Source organism: Pinus tabuliformis, chromosome 4_2, assembly GCF_031772625.1.
Source record: "Pinus tabuliformis cultivar Carrire ecotype Pingquan chromosome 4_2, CPIR1, whole genome shotgun sequence".
Classification (NCBI taxonomy): Eukaryota; Viridiplantae; Streptophyta; class Pinopsida; order Pinales; family Pinaceae; genus Pinus; species Pinus tabuliformis.
This window is the reverse complement of record NC_142304.1, coordinates 919,696,584-919,712,775: the sequence shown is the minus strand read 5'-3', so window position 1 is coordinate 919,712,775 and position 16,192 is coordinate 919,696,584. Positions and strand designations below refer to the sequence as shown.

The 16,192-nt window shown below is 40.4% G+C and overlaps 1 protein-coding gene across 2 annotated transcripts in view; it reads right to left on the bottom strand.

Annotated features, from left to right (window-relative positions):
• The window catches only part of LOC149172672 (E3 ubiquitin-protein ligase RGLG5-like), a 250,599-nt gene that overhangs the window by 177,947 nt on the left and 56,460 nt on the right, over positions 1 to 16,192 (bottom strand). For both annotated transcript variants that reach the window (XM_089424403.1, XM_089424402.1), the window contains one exon: positions 7,671 to 8,014. In XM_089424403.1, the coding sequence (XP_089280529.1) occupies positions 7,671 to 7,874 (204 nt within the window). In that variant the 5' untranslated portion in view covers positions 7,875 to 8,014. The remainder of the gene's footprint in view (positions 1 to 7,670; positions 8,015 to 16,192) is intronic.

Here is a 16,192-nt window from a genome sequence, read left to right as displayed (position 1 = left end):
TAGACCCTCTCCGAGTCTTCCCAACCTTTTCCAAGCATTTCTCCTCCTTGATCCACCCCTGCACAGTGAAAAGCCAGTTAAAAGCACATGCATGATAATTCTAATAACTTAAACAAAAATACAAAAAGATGTTTTCTTCAGATAGTGATAACTTAGACACATGCATTTTACCTTCTTAGAAGTAATGGCATCTCTTTCGGTAGTTTGCATGCTCTCCTTTGCATCGGTAGGACTAGCTGGTAGAATTAGGGTTTGCTAGGGTTTGTGTTTCTTTTTGGCTTTCAGTTTCTTTCCGCAAGTAGATTAGCTTCCTTTGAGTTAGCTTTCGTCCATCAGTTAAAAAGCTTCTTCTAAGAGCTCATAGAAGTTGGCTCGAGCCCCTAGCGAACTTGTGCCAGCTGACTAAGTGACAGCTGCGGCAAGAGCTAGTACTTGTGCATACAGCACCGTCGCTTCCAAGTTTGTTACGAACTACCGGGTTGATAAAATTAAAGAAGGGAGTTCCAGGAGTTGTAGCATTATTGCTACAATACTGGAGCCCACCATCTTTTTGGCGTCGTTGCCGGGGAAGCATCAGAGTATTAGTAATTGTTGCTTTTCTTCTATTTTCTTACTCTTGCCTTCTGCCAAGTAGTTTATTTCATTTCCATTCTGCAAAAGTAGCATAAACATTTCCTGTTTTCATAGATTAGCATTTCAATTCCGCAATTTCAATTTTTGCAAGCATAGATTAGCCTTTCAATTCTGCAAGCATAGACTAGCATTTCCATTTCTGCAATTCCATTCGAGCAAAGTAGATTAGTCCTTTCCTGCTTTCATTTCAATTCTGCATTTTTATTTCAGCAAGATAGTTAGTTGTAGATCAATTTGTTTCAGTTTTGCAGGTACCAAAGAAAAAAACAAAAGCAATCAAAAAGTCTTTCCATTTCATGCCTCGTAGGAACCGAGATAAAACAGGCAAATTCCTACCCAACACCCCCACCACATCACTGAGTCACCCTTCTCTCTTCTTCGATGACAGTGATCCAGAAGAACCTATAGGTGAACCTCCTGAGATATACGAAGATCCTATAGCAGAAGAAGAATTAAAGACCATCCCATCTGAAACTATGGCTGACAATAGAAGAGAAGATGAGAGAATAGAAGGTGCCTTCCCCATCCGAGAAACCAATGGAGACATGAAAATGAAAAACATTAGCCCCTCTACTCTACCCTTCTATCGACCAACCAGCTCTATCCACTCTCTCTCCATCTCATCTCTCTGTCCATAGGCCATCACAAGTTCCTCTTTCATCTTACCTATCCACCCATACAGCTCCTTCACTCCTCCATCATCCAAAACTCCGACTGTAGAACATCCTGTAGAAGTTAGCAGACTTCCTGTAGAAATCCCGAGTTTCCTGTAGGATCCCCTGCAGACATCCTGTAGAAGCCTGCAAACACGGTTGCCAAGCACCTGAACGTTGTGGACTTCTGTGGAATGATGTGAGGGATCCCCTGGAACCTCTCAGAGTCCTCCTGACTGTTCCCAAGCCTTCCTCCCTTTCTAGCTACCCCTGCACAGTCAAGACCCAGTAAGAAGCACAATCATAATAACTCCACCCACTTGAGCAAAAATACCAAAAACGTGTTCTCTTCAATGGAAGTAGTTTAAATTCATGCATCTCATCTCACTAGAAGTAATGGCATCATTTCTAGAAGTTGCATTCCCACCATTGCATCATAAAGATTAAGCTAGTCAGATTAGGGTTTACTAGGGTTTCCATGTTTGGTTGGCTTTCAGTTCATTCTTGCAAAGTAGGTTAATTTCCTTTGAGATAGCCTTCGTTCATCATTTAGAAAGCTTCTTCTGAGAACATATAGAAGTTGGCTTGAGCCCTAGCGGACTTGTGCCAGCTGACCAAGTGACAGCTGCGACAAGAGCTAGTACTTGTGCATACAGCATCGTCGCTTCCAAGTTTGTTACGAACTACCGGGTTGATAAAATTAGAGAAGGAAGCTCCAGGAGTTGTAGCATTATTGCTACAATACTGGAGCCCACCACCATGTCATGCAACACATCTCTACAATCTGAACTATGGCACCGGAGGTTTGCCCAACTTCATTTTAAGGCCCTACCCAATGTGAGACAGATGGTGACAGGTATGCCCGAGTTGAAAGTAGAGCATCAAGATGTATCTTTGGCATTTGTCGAAGGAAAACTTACAAGGGGACCATTCCCCTCAAAGTAATAGCAAGGCCATAGATATATTGCAATTGATCCACTCCGACATATCTGGTATGATGCCCGTAAACTCTTTGGGAGGATACTTATATTATCTCACCTTTACGGATGATTATTCTCGCAAGACCTGGATCTACTTCTTGAAGAAGAAGGATGAAGTGTTCACCTGGTTCCGACACTTCAAAGCCTTGATCGAAAACCAATCCGAGAAGAAAATCAAGATATTGAGGACTGATAATGGGATTGAGTACGAATCCAATGAATTCCAAGATTATTGCAGAGAAGCTAGCATTAAGAGGGAGACTACAACGTCATACACCCCCGAGCAAAATGGTGTGGCTGAAAGCAATAATTGCACTATTGTAGAAGTTGTTCGTGCCATGCTTCATGATCAAGGGCTTCCGAAGTTCCTATGGGTTGAAACTACAAATACCGTTGTGTATGTTCAAAATCGATGCCCTCATCAAGCATTGGACTCCAAGACTCCCAAAGAAATGTTCACTGGTAAGAAACCCGATGTCTCTCATTTTAGAATTTTTGGAAGTCCCGTATATTTTCATGTGCCGAAAGAGAAAAGAAGCAAATTGGGTGCATCTGGGAAGAAAGGAATCTTTGTGGGCTATAGTGAAAATTCTAAGGGATATAGAATTTATGTGGCTAATCAAAAGGAAGTTGAAATAAGTCATGATGACACCTTCGATGAAGGTATGGCCCTCAAGAAGATCAACAACCTTCCTATCCTAAGGAAGGACAAAGAAGCTGACATCGGAAATCAGGGTGCAAAAGAAGACGAAACGATGCCTGATGTTGATAAACCTATGGATCCTATTGATCCTCCTCCTCATGAGCCCTCCTCCTCCAAAAGGAGACCCTCATGGCTTAGGGAGACTCTCGAAGATGCCGAGAGACACATTGCACCAAGGGGGACTTTCCGTGAAAGCAAGAAGCCGAACAGGTATCAAGGATATTTGACCGCCATGAGCACTATCATTCAAAATGAGCCTTCATCATTCGAAGAAGTCGTGAAGCATCAAGTATGGAAGGATGCTATGAATGAAGAATACGAGTCAATTATGAAGAATGATGTCTGGGATGTGGTCCCTAGACCCCAGGACAAATCGGTTGTCACCTCTAAGTGGCTCTACAAAATCAAGCATGGAGCTGATGGAAGTGCAGACCCTCTCATTCACAAATGTAAGAGGGAGTTGGCTTCTGAATTTGAGATGAAGGACCTAGGACCGATGCACTATTTCCTAGGGTTGGAGGTCTAGCAAAAGCCAGGTGAAATTTTCCTCTCTCAAGGAAAATATGTTGTGAAGATATTAGAAAGATTTGGGATGGTGGACTGCAAGCCTGTGACTACTCCAATGGAACTTAACTTTAAGATGTTATGTGGCAGTGGTGTTGGACCTGAATTAGGAAATACTTTTGAGTATCATCAACTCATAGAAGCACTGATGTTCTTGGTGAACTCCCGTCCGCACATATGTTTTGCAGTTAACACATTGAGCCAATATATGGTTGAACCTCATCATATACATCGGATTGGTGCCAAGAATCTTCTGAGATATCTTCGGGGCACAATCACTCATGGACTGAGATACACTGTCAGAGATGTGAGGCTGCATGGTTATTCTGATGTTGATTGGGTTGGCAGTGTAGTGGATCGAAAGAGAACTTTTGGATGTTGTTTTTTTGGGTTCTGCTTCGATATCTGGGATGAGCAGGAACTAGAAATCGGTTGCCTTGAGCACCACCAAGGTCAAATACATAGCTACTAGTATGGTCTCCTGTGAAGTTGTCTGGTTGAGGAAGTTGTTCAGTGAGCTGTTTGGACATGTGTTGGATACAACTGTGATCCTCTGCGACAACCAAAGTGGGGTCCGATTATCAGAGAATCTTGTGTTTCATGATCGCTCCAAGCATATAGAAACTTTACTAAGTTGGATCTCCATTTAGGATATCATCAAATCAGAAGGAGGCAAGAAGAAATTCCCAAAATAGCCTTTAGAACACATGGAGTACATTAGGAGTTTTTGGTTATGCCATTTGGACTTGTTACCCACCACTAGTGGGTGACACCCATAGGAGAATTTTTTCTCCTAGATTTGTCTTTAGCTGGCAGCCAACAACCCCTTGCAGACACCAGATAACTCGATGTGCCACCATTCTCTACCACCTGAGCCAACCATTATGTGCCCTCGTCCATATGTTATGATTGTATGTTTGTAGGTGGGCCTTCCAACCCCAAAGGTATGGATTTTCATTATGTAATTGGGTACTTTTGCTTACTTATCATGGACACATCTAGACATGGATTAGTGGGGGGATTCAGTGGAAATAATGAGGTTGGTCTGTACTCTTTTCCCGTTGTCCAACTTGGTGGCTAGTCTTGTATCTTAGTCTTGGGGGATTCCATTTATTGGCTACTAGCTTTAGGAGTAGCACTACATAGGAAACCCTGATTTTGGATGCGTGGTCTCGCATTCCAACATCATATACATCACTCCCCTCTGCTCATTATAACCCTTTTTTCACTCTTTTCCCATCCGAGTCCACATTTGTCCATTCGGTCCACAAGGAGTTAGCCTTCCCCTTCCCTTGTCCACACTTTGGATTGGGCCTGGAAAGATGCCCTAGAGGTCCATGCAACTAAAAAGAAACTTAAAAGAATAATTTGGCCACATGTAACAGGAAATGTACCATAAAATGCAAAAGATGGCTGGGACATAAAAAATTAGCACATGGGAAAAAGCTAGACATGAGCTCTACCCCTTATCATTATGGCCATCACCCTGGTTCCTAGGGCCACTTATGTGAGCTCCCTGCATCATTGAGGAACCCATGATTGTTCCAACCGGAGATGAATTGCACAACCTTAAGGGGGGGTAATCACTGCTTTACCATACACATCATGCTCTCATTCCCTGAAGCCCCAAGCAGTTAAAACAAAGAAAAATCAATAAATGGCAAAATGCATATTAAGAAGGGTAGAAAAGAAAGGTCAAGGTAACTCATGCACCACAATTGCTCCCTCCTACATCCATTTACCCATGTGTGGCCTTCCCTCATTTTAGCTACCCTTGCACCATGGCATGTGGCTTGGAGCCTTCCCTTGCTACCCCACTTTGTTCCACTATTATTTCTGTTAATTTTAGGCAACTATGGTATGTTTTATGCTTTAGAGCAATTTCACTTCAATTTCTTTATTAGCCTAGTATCAATATTCAAATTAGCAATCACATCAACATGATAGTAAAATGCAGATAAAACATAAACATAAACAATAGAAGACAAGCCAAGACAAGAGGACACAAGATGTGGCACCAGCCAAGGACAAACCCCAATGTGGAGAAACCCTTGATCAATTCTTCTTATATTCTTTAATAGTTCAGCAGAGAGAGATTGTACAATTTACAAATCTGATAATTTATGACAGTGGCAAAAGAGCCCTAACCAAAAAAGTCAACGCTGGTCAACAGGGCAGAATTCTTCCTCAATTCAGCTTGGTCAAACCCAATCAACTTTGGCCTCCAACAAGTCTAATCAACCTAAAACAGTCTGAAAAGTTCCAGTCAAAATTGGTCAACAAAAGTCAACCCTACGGCCAGCCCTAGTACGGTCAACGCTGGTCAAAGGAGAGGTCAGATTGCCTCAGTTTATGTGCCCAGATCTGCGGCCTGCTAACACAGAGATACCTCACCCAAACTGAAGTCAAAATAGGTCAATGCATCAAGTCAATGCAGTCAAACAACCTCCCTGCAGCTCAGTCAACGCTGGTCAACGCAGTCAACAGAAATCTATCCTCCTTTCCTTCGCACGTGTGAGAGAGAAGATTGCCCAGAAATGCGTACCCAATCACAAGAGGAGAGAGAGAGAGATGTGAGATGAGATGATGATAATGACTTGAGGTCTCCTTTTATATGCAACATTGAGGATGAGTTGGGGGTTTGAATACCTGTTTTGCTTGCTGGCCGACCTTGACAATTTGTCCATAATATAAATAAATTCATATCTTCATTTGTACATGTCGGAATCGGATGATCTTTAGATCAATCCTATACCTCTCAAAGAGAGGAATCCAAGAAAAATATCAGCTGTCATAAATAAGATGACCCATGTGGAGTTTGGCCCTAGTTGCCAATTTTGACACTCCCTATCAACTAGAGAGAACTCCATCTAGCAATCTGTACTATCTCTGCCATCAATGCACTGCTCTGCCGAACTATGAAGAAGAATAAGTGATCGAGAATGTATCATACCATTCTCTACTAACCCGAAGTCAGTCCCAATCAAAGGAGAGTGTGTCATACCACTTTTACTGACCCAAAGTCAGTTCCAATCAAAAGAGAGTGTCTCATACCACTCTTACTGACTATCAAAGATACCTTTTTACTTTTGACATTTCCTTCTATCTTGAGGGTTTGTGGAGTATTGATGCTGACCAATGCATGACAAGATATTGTTAGTGCATTTTCTTCTAGCTCTAGATCTTGTGAACTTTGACTTCATGATCTTCTTCATCTTCACAATCTCTGCAGAATAATTTATTCTTACTGCACTTATGCCCTTTACTATACTTGTCACAATTGAAACATAATCCTTTTGCTCTTCTTTCATCCATTTGTTGAGGAGTCAACCTTGTTAGTTTAGGAGAGAGTACATGATTTTCTCTATAGTTGGAGTATAATCAATCAAAATATAATCACTCAATATCTAGGACTTAATAAAGGGTTTTAGGGTTAACATGGGGATTATATAGGGCTTAACAAAGTTATGTGTGTGATTATCTACCATAGGTTACCTTTTGATTAAGCATGTCAAAGAATTAGATGCCTAGCTTAATCTACCTTTATTTTTGCATTGATAGCGTGGAGAAAAATGATATAAGACATTACACCACTCTATATACCCTTCTACTTTTGTTTTCATCTTTGTAAATATCTACTTGTTAATATAAGATGCATTTTTCAAAACCCAAAAATGAATGATTTATGAAACACAGTATATAATACAAGTATATATGCTCAATGTAATATTCAGGGACATTCAAACCCATGCAAAGCCAATTCTTTTAAATCATTACAACTGACCAAACCGGCCATTTTTTGTTGAGTGTTATGTTGACCTAGATAGATGATTATCTTGAATTTCTAGCATGCATCTAGAGTCTAGACTTGTACTACTGAATATCATCTCAAGAATCAGCTTTATTTTTCAATTAAGATTATGTATTCCACTGAAACAGAATGTTTTCTAGGGTTTAAGTACTCTGAGAAAGTAGGAATGAGTTATATAATCTAAGGAACATATCTGATAACTTGCAAGGAAAATTTATATGAATTCAAACCCATCTCAAAGAAATGAACATCCTATATGTGCAGAATGGCAAACCCTTCATTTTTAACAACTCATAACAGTTTACCAAAACTGAGAGTAAGAATACCTCATCAAGTGAATTGTAATTGTCAGCTATTCTGGAGTATCTCCTTTGTAACTTATTTTTAGCCACTGACTGTGTATAAGTTTCAGATGGAACTGCTGATGAAGGGTAATATGATGAAGAATTCCATGCTGGTGAAGGGCCATATGATGAAGAACTGTATGATGGACGCCTCCAGAATGAGCCTTTTGAATGCTTGCCTCCCATCACCTAGACTTTTAGTGTTGAAAGTAATATTTGCAACGTTTGGTGAGTTTGGCACATAATATCCTCCACGAACTCTACTGAAGTGAACTGGATGTGTCTCAGAAAAAATAAACAGAATCCCACAAAATTTGAAATTGGATCTGAAAATTTGCAACATTTAAAAAGGATCAGCAACAAAATAAATTAGAATAGCAGCATAAAAACTGCAAATTATAGAAAAAAAATTCTGAAGGCAACAGTTACAGACATGTGCATTAGACATTAGATACAAATTATTTGAGACACTAGTTTGTGGGGGAGAACAATAAGAGTGACCAAGCTAAATGTTACAGCTTTCAGACATATAGATAGAAATATCTATGTTTTCAATCGGAAACCCCATAAAAGAAGTAGAAATAGTTTCCAAGGTAAAGGACAAAATGTTTGCTGTAAAAACCAGGGCTGATACTAAATGACAACTTGATAAAAGACTTACACCATAGCTTACCAATCTACAGCCAGTAAAACAGAACGACATAGCATCTTTAAATTCCTAGTACTAGCAAATAAAATTAAAGAAACCAAATTCCAGGCCTTTATATAAAGGGTTGCAAGTGCAACTCAGCCCATATGCTTAGAACATGCAAAAATAAATAAAAATGCAGAAGGCATTGTTTTTGTTGTTGGGAACAAAACACAACATGGATTGGCTAAGAAGGCACAGACTAAAACTGAAGGAAAAAAGAAGAGAGGAAGGAAGAAGAAGGGCTATAGAATATTCTAGAATTTGCTAGAAGCGGGGTAAAACCCAGATTTTGCATCCTGTAAAATTTTCTAGCCTGCTAAACCTCAATATCCATGAGCTCTTGGCAGGACCTCAAACAGTTTAGCAAAGCTAATCAATCTGATACCTACATTCCAACCACAGCACCATTAATGCCCAATCCCCAGGAGACGTCCTCTTTGATTGTGGAAATAAATAACTTTATGATTGCAGTTGAAAAGCTTCAAAATGAGAAAATCTCCACGGTGCAATTATGCAAGGATATCAAGATCATACAACTATAGAAAAAACCTACAACTAAAACAGCAAATCAAGCATCTCAAGAATGGCTTCACATTCAAGCAACTAGATAATATGGGTGCTCTTCATTCCAAAATGTCAACTATCAAAGAGAAAAAAGCTGAAATAATTCAGCAACAGCAGAAACAGGTGGAGGAGAGCAATCTTGGATTCATGGCATGAAGGGGAAGAGTGTTTTTCCCTGTTGTGGAGGAGGTTGTCAAACCCAAGATTAAGGTTAGCGCAGTCCAAGGAATTGAACATTAGCATTCATAGTCTCCCCTCTTTTTCTTCTGATCCATTTCAGTCTGCCTTATCCTTCATCCACTACACCTTAGATTTGACGGACATCCACCTTGAAAGGGCTTGGAACATGGAAAATTCTAGTCTCCCCTCTTTTTCTTCTGATCCATTTCAGTCTGCCTTATCCTTCATCCACTACACCTTAGATTTGACGGACGTCCACCTTGAAAGGGCTTGGAACATGGAAAATTCCACTTTAATCATCTAGTTTCAATCCTTGCATGATTGTCACTACTACCACACAATCTAGCAGGGCCCTAGAAGGGGAACCTATGGCACAACTACTAGACCAAGTGACAACAATGGGACAAATACCCACTGTCACCTTAATCAATGTCCCCTAATTTTTACAGACTTTCACCGATGGGAGGAGTCCTGGTAAGAAGAAATCACTTGTAATGGTTATGTCAATGACTAGGTATGAAGTGATTTCAAAGGTCCATTACCCATTCTTTGATCTATACTTTATAAGTGACTTCCCAACTATTGGATCTCCTCCCATTGGTGAAAGTCCGTAAAGAGTAGGGAGTCTTAGCTGTGGTGACAGTGGGCTAAGTCTCCATTGTTGCCCTTAACCCAGCAGTTGTCCTCATAGGAAACCCCTTTAGGTCCCCTGCTAGTTTGAGAGGTAACAGGCTCTCCAAGAAATACCTAGGATGAAGATCAAGACTTAGGGCTTGAGATTTGCAATGGCAATAGGCCTGCCTAAGATCAAGACTCCAAGGGTGAGATAGGACCTCTCAAGAAGCTTTGTAAGATGATTTGACACTTCAAATAGGCTCTTCACTTTTCTTGAGAGACCTACAAAGGGCTTACACTAGACCTAGGGTTTTAGGGATAAACGTGGGAAGAAATTCCTCCAAGGTATTCTCTAGGTCAAGGTAAGAGAGAGGAAAGGGTTTCAAGCTCATACAACCCTCAAGAAAGCCATGTATCCAAGGAAAACAAGCTAGGTTCCCTTCTAGGGCACACCTAGGGCACAAGGATTTATGGATATTTAATCATGAGAATTCCACCAAAATTTGAGATCACCTAAAGGAGACACTAAGGAAGAGTTCTATCTGAATTCCAAAATTCCTCCTCAAAGAGAATTCTTTTGATGTCCTAGCTAGCCGTCCAAGGATATAGCTGAAATTTTAGAGGAGAAAAAAAAGGGAAAGGAAAGGTTGATCACTGATTTTCTTAGACCAATGCCTAATTCCTAGGCTATGGAGTCTAAGATGATTCAAAATTTGCCAAAATTGTCTTCAAGGAAGCTAAAGAATGATGCCCTAGCAACCAATCTTTAACATTTACCTACTCAAGATTTATGGATTTTCATGGAAGAAAAACAAAATTCCATCCACTAGGAACATTCATCTATTGTCATGCAATGAGTAACATATGCAATTGCCAACCAAATAGCCTTTTACAATGATATTCAACAAATTAGGGCACAAGAGCATTAACTAGTTGCAACAATTCCATACATTAGACATAATTTCAAGAGAAATTTTCAACAAAATAGCACTTACAAAATGACAATGAGATATATTGAACCATAAACCAAGATGTAGCTCCAACGAAGAACGAAATTTTAGCTTCCAAAGATATCAAAATGCATCAAAGAGTCTGCACTAGCATCCAAGAGAAAAGCATAAAATTATTTACAAGAGAAAGATCCAAGTGATGATGATAACTTCTCACAAATGAGACTCGTCTCTATTTATATGAGTCTCTCCTAATTCGATTTAGCCTAAATAGCCCCCAAAATTATAAAATAATGTGCTAACAACAAGTCTTGGTTACAAGCCAACTAAGTAGCCACTAAAAGTTATGAAGAAGCATCCATAAGTGAGTCAAAATGATGATGTCATGGTGTAGAAGGGTTGATGGAGGGCCTCACTGAGTCCTCCATAATGAGAGAGAGGGCTCCATGAATGATGGACAAGGGGATGGCCCCTTAATCCCAGTGTAAGTCATCAAGTGGTACCCCATAGTGGCTTTGGGGCTCAACTATTGGTCTCATGGGTCTCCTGAAGAAAGATTTGGGCATCTTTGGGATGCATTTCCCCGAAGGGAATCCCCACTACCCCAAAGAAAAGCCCATTCTGCCCAAAGAAGAATTCATTTCAGGACTCTAGCAAATATATTTATTAGAGGCAAAATATTAAAAGATTATTATTAATGTGGCAAATATTATAAGAGAATTTATAAAATTCAAAAATGGGTAAAGGAAATGTATTTAATATAATTAAAGTTGAAATCAAAAGAAAGGTTCAGTGACAAGGGCAAGCCGACTTCACTTTTTAAGGAACTCTTTCACCCATCAGATAACTATATATTGTGAGCATTGGATGGCTCATAGAAAGAAAACACCGTGACTCGTATATCTATCATCCGTCTGAGGTTCAAATATATAATTTTTGAATCGCATTTTTGGTCCGCATATGGTTTGCTCTTGCATGGTCTACGTACAACATGGTCTACATATGGTTTGCTCTTTTATGGTTCGCATCCATTATGCTTCGCATATTTTTTGCCCTTACATAGTCCGCATGCATCATGGTCTACATACATTATGGTCTGCATACTCAGTATGTTTATTCTATTGCCTCACATCTCAAGCATCGTATTACAGTGGCATATTATTATGAATCCTATGGCTTGCATCCAATATCTATTGATTCACACTCTCCAGTGGATCAGATTTGTCTCTTAACAGGTTCCTCATTTCCGTGGGACACATATACACCTTTGTGGTTCGAATAATTCACTATATGTATCTATGATAAGTTTGGAGTGAGGGAAGGTGGCTCATTCAATGGAAAGGTTCAATAAATGTGCGAGCTTTGGGAGAAGCTAGAAGGACTTTTCATGGAAAACTCCTTTGAGAGAAGGCTACATGAGAACTAGGGTTGAGATATTTAGTGAGGTATGAGCTCATCCAAAGCCAAGGTACACAAGAGAAAAGCAAATTTATTGTTTACTCCAATGAGTATTGTTACCCACCACCTGTGGGTAGTGTATATAGGAGAAAAAAATTTCTCCTATATGGTCCTCAATCGACAGCCAGAGCCTCTTGCAGCCACAAGATAGCTCGATGTGCCATTTTCTCTGCCACATGAGACCTAGGGTTGAGATATTTAGTGAGGTATGAGCTCATCCAAAGCCAAGATAGACAAGAGAAAAGGAAATTTATGGTTTACTCCAGTGAGTATTGTTACCCACCACATGTGGGTAGTGTATATAGGAGAAAAAAATTCTCCTAAATGGTCCTCAATCGGTAGCGAGAGCCTCTTGCAGCCACAAGATAGTTCGATGTGTCATTTTCTCCGCCACATGAGCCAGCCATGTGGTCCCTCACCCATCTGTTATGATCATATGTTTGAAAGTGGGCCTCCCAACCCCAAAGGTATGGCTTTTCATTGGTATAGTTGAGTAATTTTGTTTAATTTTCACGGACACTTTTGGGCATGGATTGGTGGGGGGGATTCAGCGGAAAGAGTAGGCTAGGTCTATACTCTTGTCTCCTCTACCCAATTTGATGGTTAGCCTTGTATCCTAGTCCCATGGGATCTCCTTTACTAGTTATTGGCTTTAACGCTGGCACTACATGGGAGATCTCAATTTTGGTTGCGTGGTACCGCTTCCCGATACCATATACATTGATGAGCCTCATCATTGGGTAATTATATAGGCCTTAATTCACCTCCTAGCTTAGTCAAACCAACTATTCTCATAACTTATTGCATACTTTTGATTATATTTTCTTTATGAGATGAGTTAGAGTTGGATATTTTGCTTTGTGGTCTAAAGTGCATTTAATGCAGGATTAAAGGATAAAAGCAAGGAATTTTGGCAAAGACCAAGGTCAAAACTCGATGGGACAAGGGAGAGAGATTATAGGAGGTAAATCCTCCTCATTTACTACCCCTCCATTCGAATATTCCTCCATCAGCTCGGAGTGCAAACAGCCAAATCATGAGGACTAAAAGGCAGTCGAGCAAGTGAAAGACAAAGCACCAGTTTATCTCGAGTTTGGGAGCCGAGCCTCCTTAATTTTAAGAAAGTCGTTGGAGACTTCAGATGTATAAGTAGAGAGGCCTGGGACCTCAGTAGGATTCGGATTTTTGATTGTAAAACTCTACCCTATTTTCGAGCTGCAAGACTTGTGACAGTTTTTGATATAATCCATTGTTTTGGTAATAAGAATGAATTTTGTTTTGAGCTAGCACTAAGTTAACTCAGAGGGTTGAAGCTCTTGGGTTAGGGCCCAACCCTAGCAGCCAAGGCTCCTCTTTATTGTACATGTATGCTAGTATAGATTCATAGCTTAATTGTTCATTTGCTTAGTAGATGCATTTCCATTACAACAGTATAGATTACATTAGTTGTGTGAGTTTGCTTCCATTTGTGCCTTCTTTCAAGTAGCAGGTTAGCAAGGAGAAAAAGGATCACCACAAGGTTGTCAGCAGGTGTCTCGGCCTCACTTCCTCCCTCTAGGACCATGACTTGAGGAAGGGACCCTTCAGCAGCCCCAAAAACACAGATTTCTAGTTCTTGTATGAGATTTGGAGTTTGTTGTCTTTGATTCAGTATTTGGTTCATGTTGCAAGGCATATTTCATTGTCATCATTTTCCATCTCCATTTCTGCAATAAGATCTCACTCATGCTTTCATTCCCTTCAGCAACTTTCTTCATGCATAATATAGGCAATTGATTCATGCTTTTCTAGTTTATGAAAATGTATCTTGTTGCATAGTTCTTGGAAGACACACATGTTATAAGCAAAGCCAGTACTTCAGGAGGAGACTCAGACCTCATCACCAGCAGCCACCTTCCACTTCATCCACCTTAGCCATCTCTTGTTTCACCATCACCCTCACTAGTTTTTCATCATTTTCCATTAAAATTCCCCTAAAATACATTGAGCGAATCTAGCCATCCCTTATCTTGGATATTGACTCCTGAGTGCTCATAGACCTTCTAACATCCCATTCCACTCATCACACACCTTTCCCAAGCTTCCCAACAGCTCACAATTAGCTCTCGGCTATATCCTGTAGGTTTCCTATAATTCCTACAGGATCATCCTGTAGGTTTCTAGTACATCCTGTAGGTTTTCCTGAAACAGCCTGTTTTGAGGCCAAATTGATGGGAAACCTCTAGAAGTCACAAAAAGCCTCCTAGGACCCCTCCACACCATCCAACCACTTCATAAACCTTCTAGCCATCCTCAAACACCTTCCATCCACTTGTCACATCCACAAGAACAATTAGTTTGCATACTTGATTTTGCCAAAAAAACCCAAAAAAGTGAAACAGATTTAGTTTAGTTTTTTGCTTGCACATTAGTATGGTTTGATGCTTTTTACTTCTACAACTTACATAGTAGCATTTGTTTAGTGTTGATTTAGTAATTCTGCTTAGCATAGCTGCTTAAATGGTTAATTAGTGTATGGTGTGATTTAGCATTACATGTTGTTTTCCATTACTGCAGTAGAGTACCTCTCTTAAAGTAGATTTTCCCTTCTTCCATCAAAGAACCAAGCGTCTTCTGACTCTATAGAAATCTGGGTTGGAACCCCAGTGGTCTCTCGCCGGCTGAACAATGAAAACAAGCAGGACCATCACTTTTACTTGTGCATACAGCATTGTCACCTCCAAGTTTGTACGAACCCTAGGTTGATAAGTAAAGCTGGTAGCCCAGGAGTTGCAGCATCCTTGCTGCAATACTAGCGCTCATCACTTTTTTGGCGTCGTTGTCGGGGAGGTGTCTGAGTAGAATGTGATTACTGCTTTCTTTTCTTCTATTTCTTGTCTTCAATATTCTGTTGTTAGTTTATTTCTGCAAAAGTAATCTAGTTGCTTCCTTTCTTTCATTTTTCATTATCTGCTTTCCTTTCCATTCTGCAAGTAGGATTTCAATTCAGCAAGTAGCTTTTTCATTCTATCAGTGATTTTCATTCAATCAGCAATTTCATTTCTGCAAGTACTTTCCAGGTTTAAAAAAAAAAAAAATACAAAACCAACCCAAAAATATTTCCTTTCATGCCTCGTAGGAATAGGGACAACTTAGGGAAATTTTTGCCAAATACCCCCATTGCATCCAACAGCCAACCTTCTCTCTTCTTCTATGGCTGTGAACTGGAGGATCCTTTAGGTGAGAAACCTGACATATTTGAAGAACCTACAGGGGAAGAAGAAGAAGAGGAACCCATTCCTACTAAACCAATGGTTGAAAACCGAAATGACAGAGGGAATAGAGAGAGAGTTGAGGGTGCCTTCCCCATCAGGGAAACCAATGGGGACACTAAGATGAAAAATATAAGCCCCTCTGCCCTACCTCATTTCCATGGCCTGACCACAGAGGACCCCGACACTTTCCTATTTGAGTTTGTTGTTATATGCCGAACCTATGACTATACAGATGATGAGCAAAAGTTAAAACTATTTCCATCTACCCTCAAGGATGTAGCATTGCGCTGGTTCATGGGCTTACTTGGAGATAGCATCGCGACTTGGGCTCAGATGCAGCAGGCCTTTAACAACAAATATCGGGACTACTGTCGATCAAAGGATACTGCAGCATAGCATTGAAACCACAGGTAAGTATCCCGCTCGCTCACTCATATGCATCATGTAGTCAAAAATTGTAAGGGTTATGAGATGGTTTATAAGTGAAAAGGTGGCCAGTTAACTTGGCCACCTTCATTCAGTCAACACATGCACAACCGGGTGTCCTCTCACACATGGCTGCAGTCAACTCAAAGACAGAGGAGTAGGACAAAAAGTTGTTAAACTACGAATCTACGAGGTGGGAGTTGATTACGAGGAGTGGGAAACGATGAGGTGGTAGTGCGGACCAACGGTCCAAAAATTGCAATGTCCCTTTGCTGCTAGCACACCACCTCACCCTGAATCACCATAAGAGGAAATAAAACATTGTTCCCATGAATTCATGCATTTCACCTCCTCGAAACTCCCTCA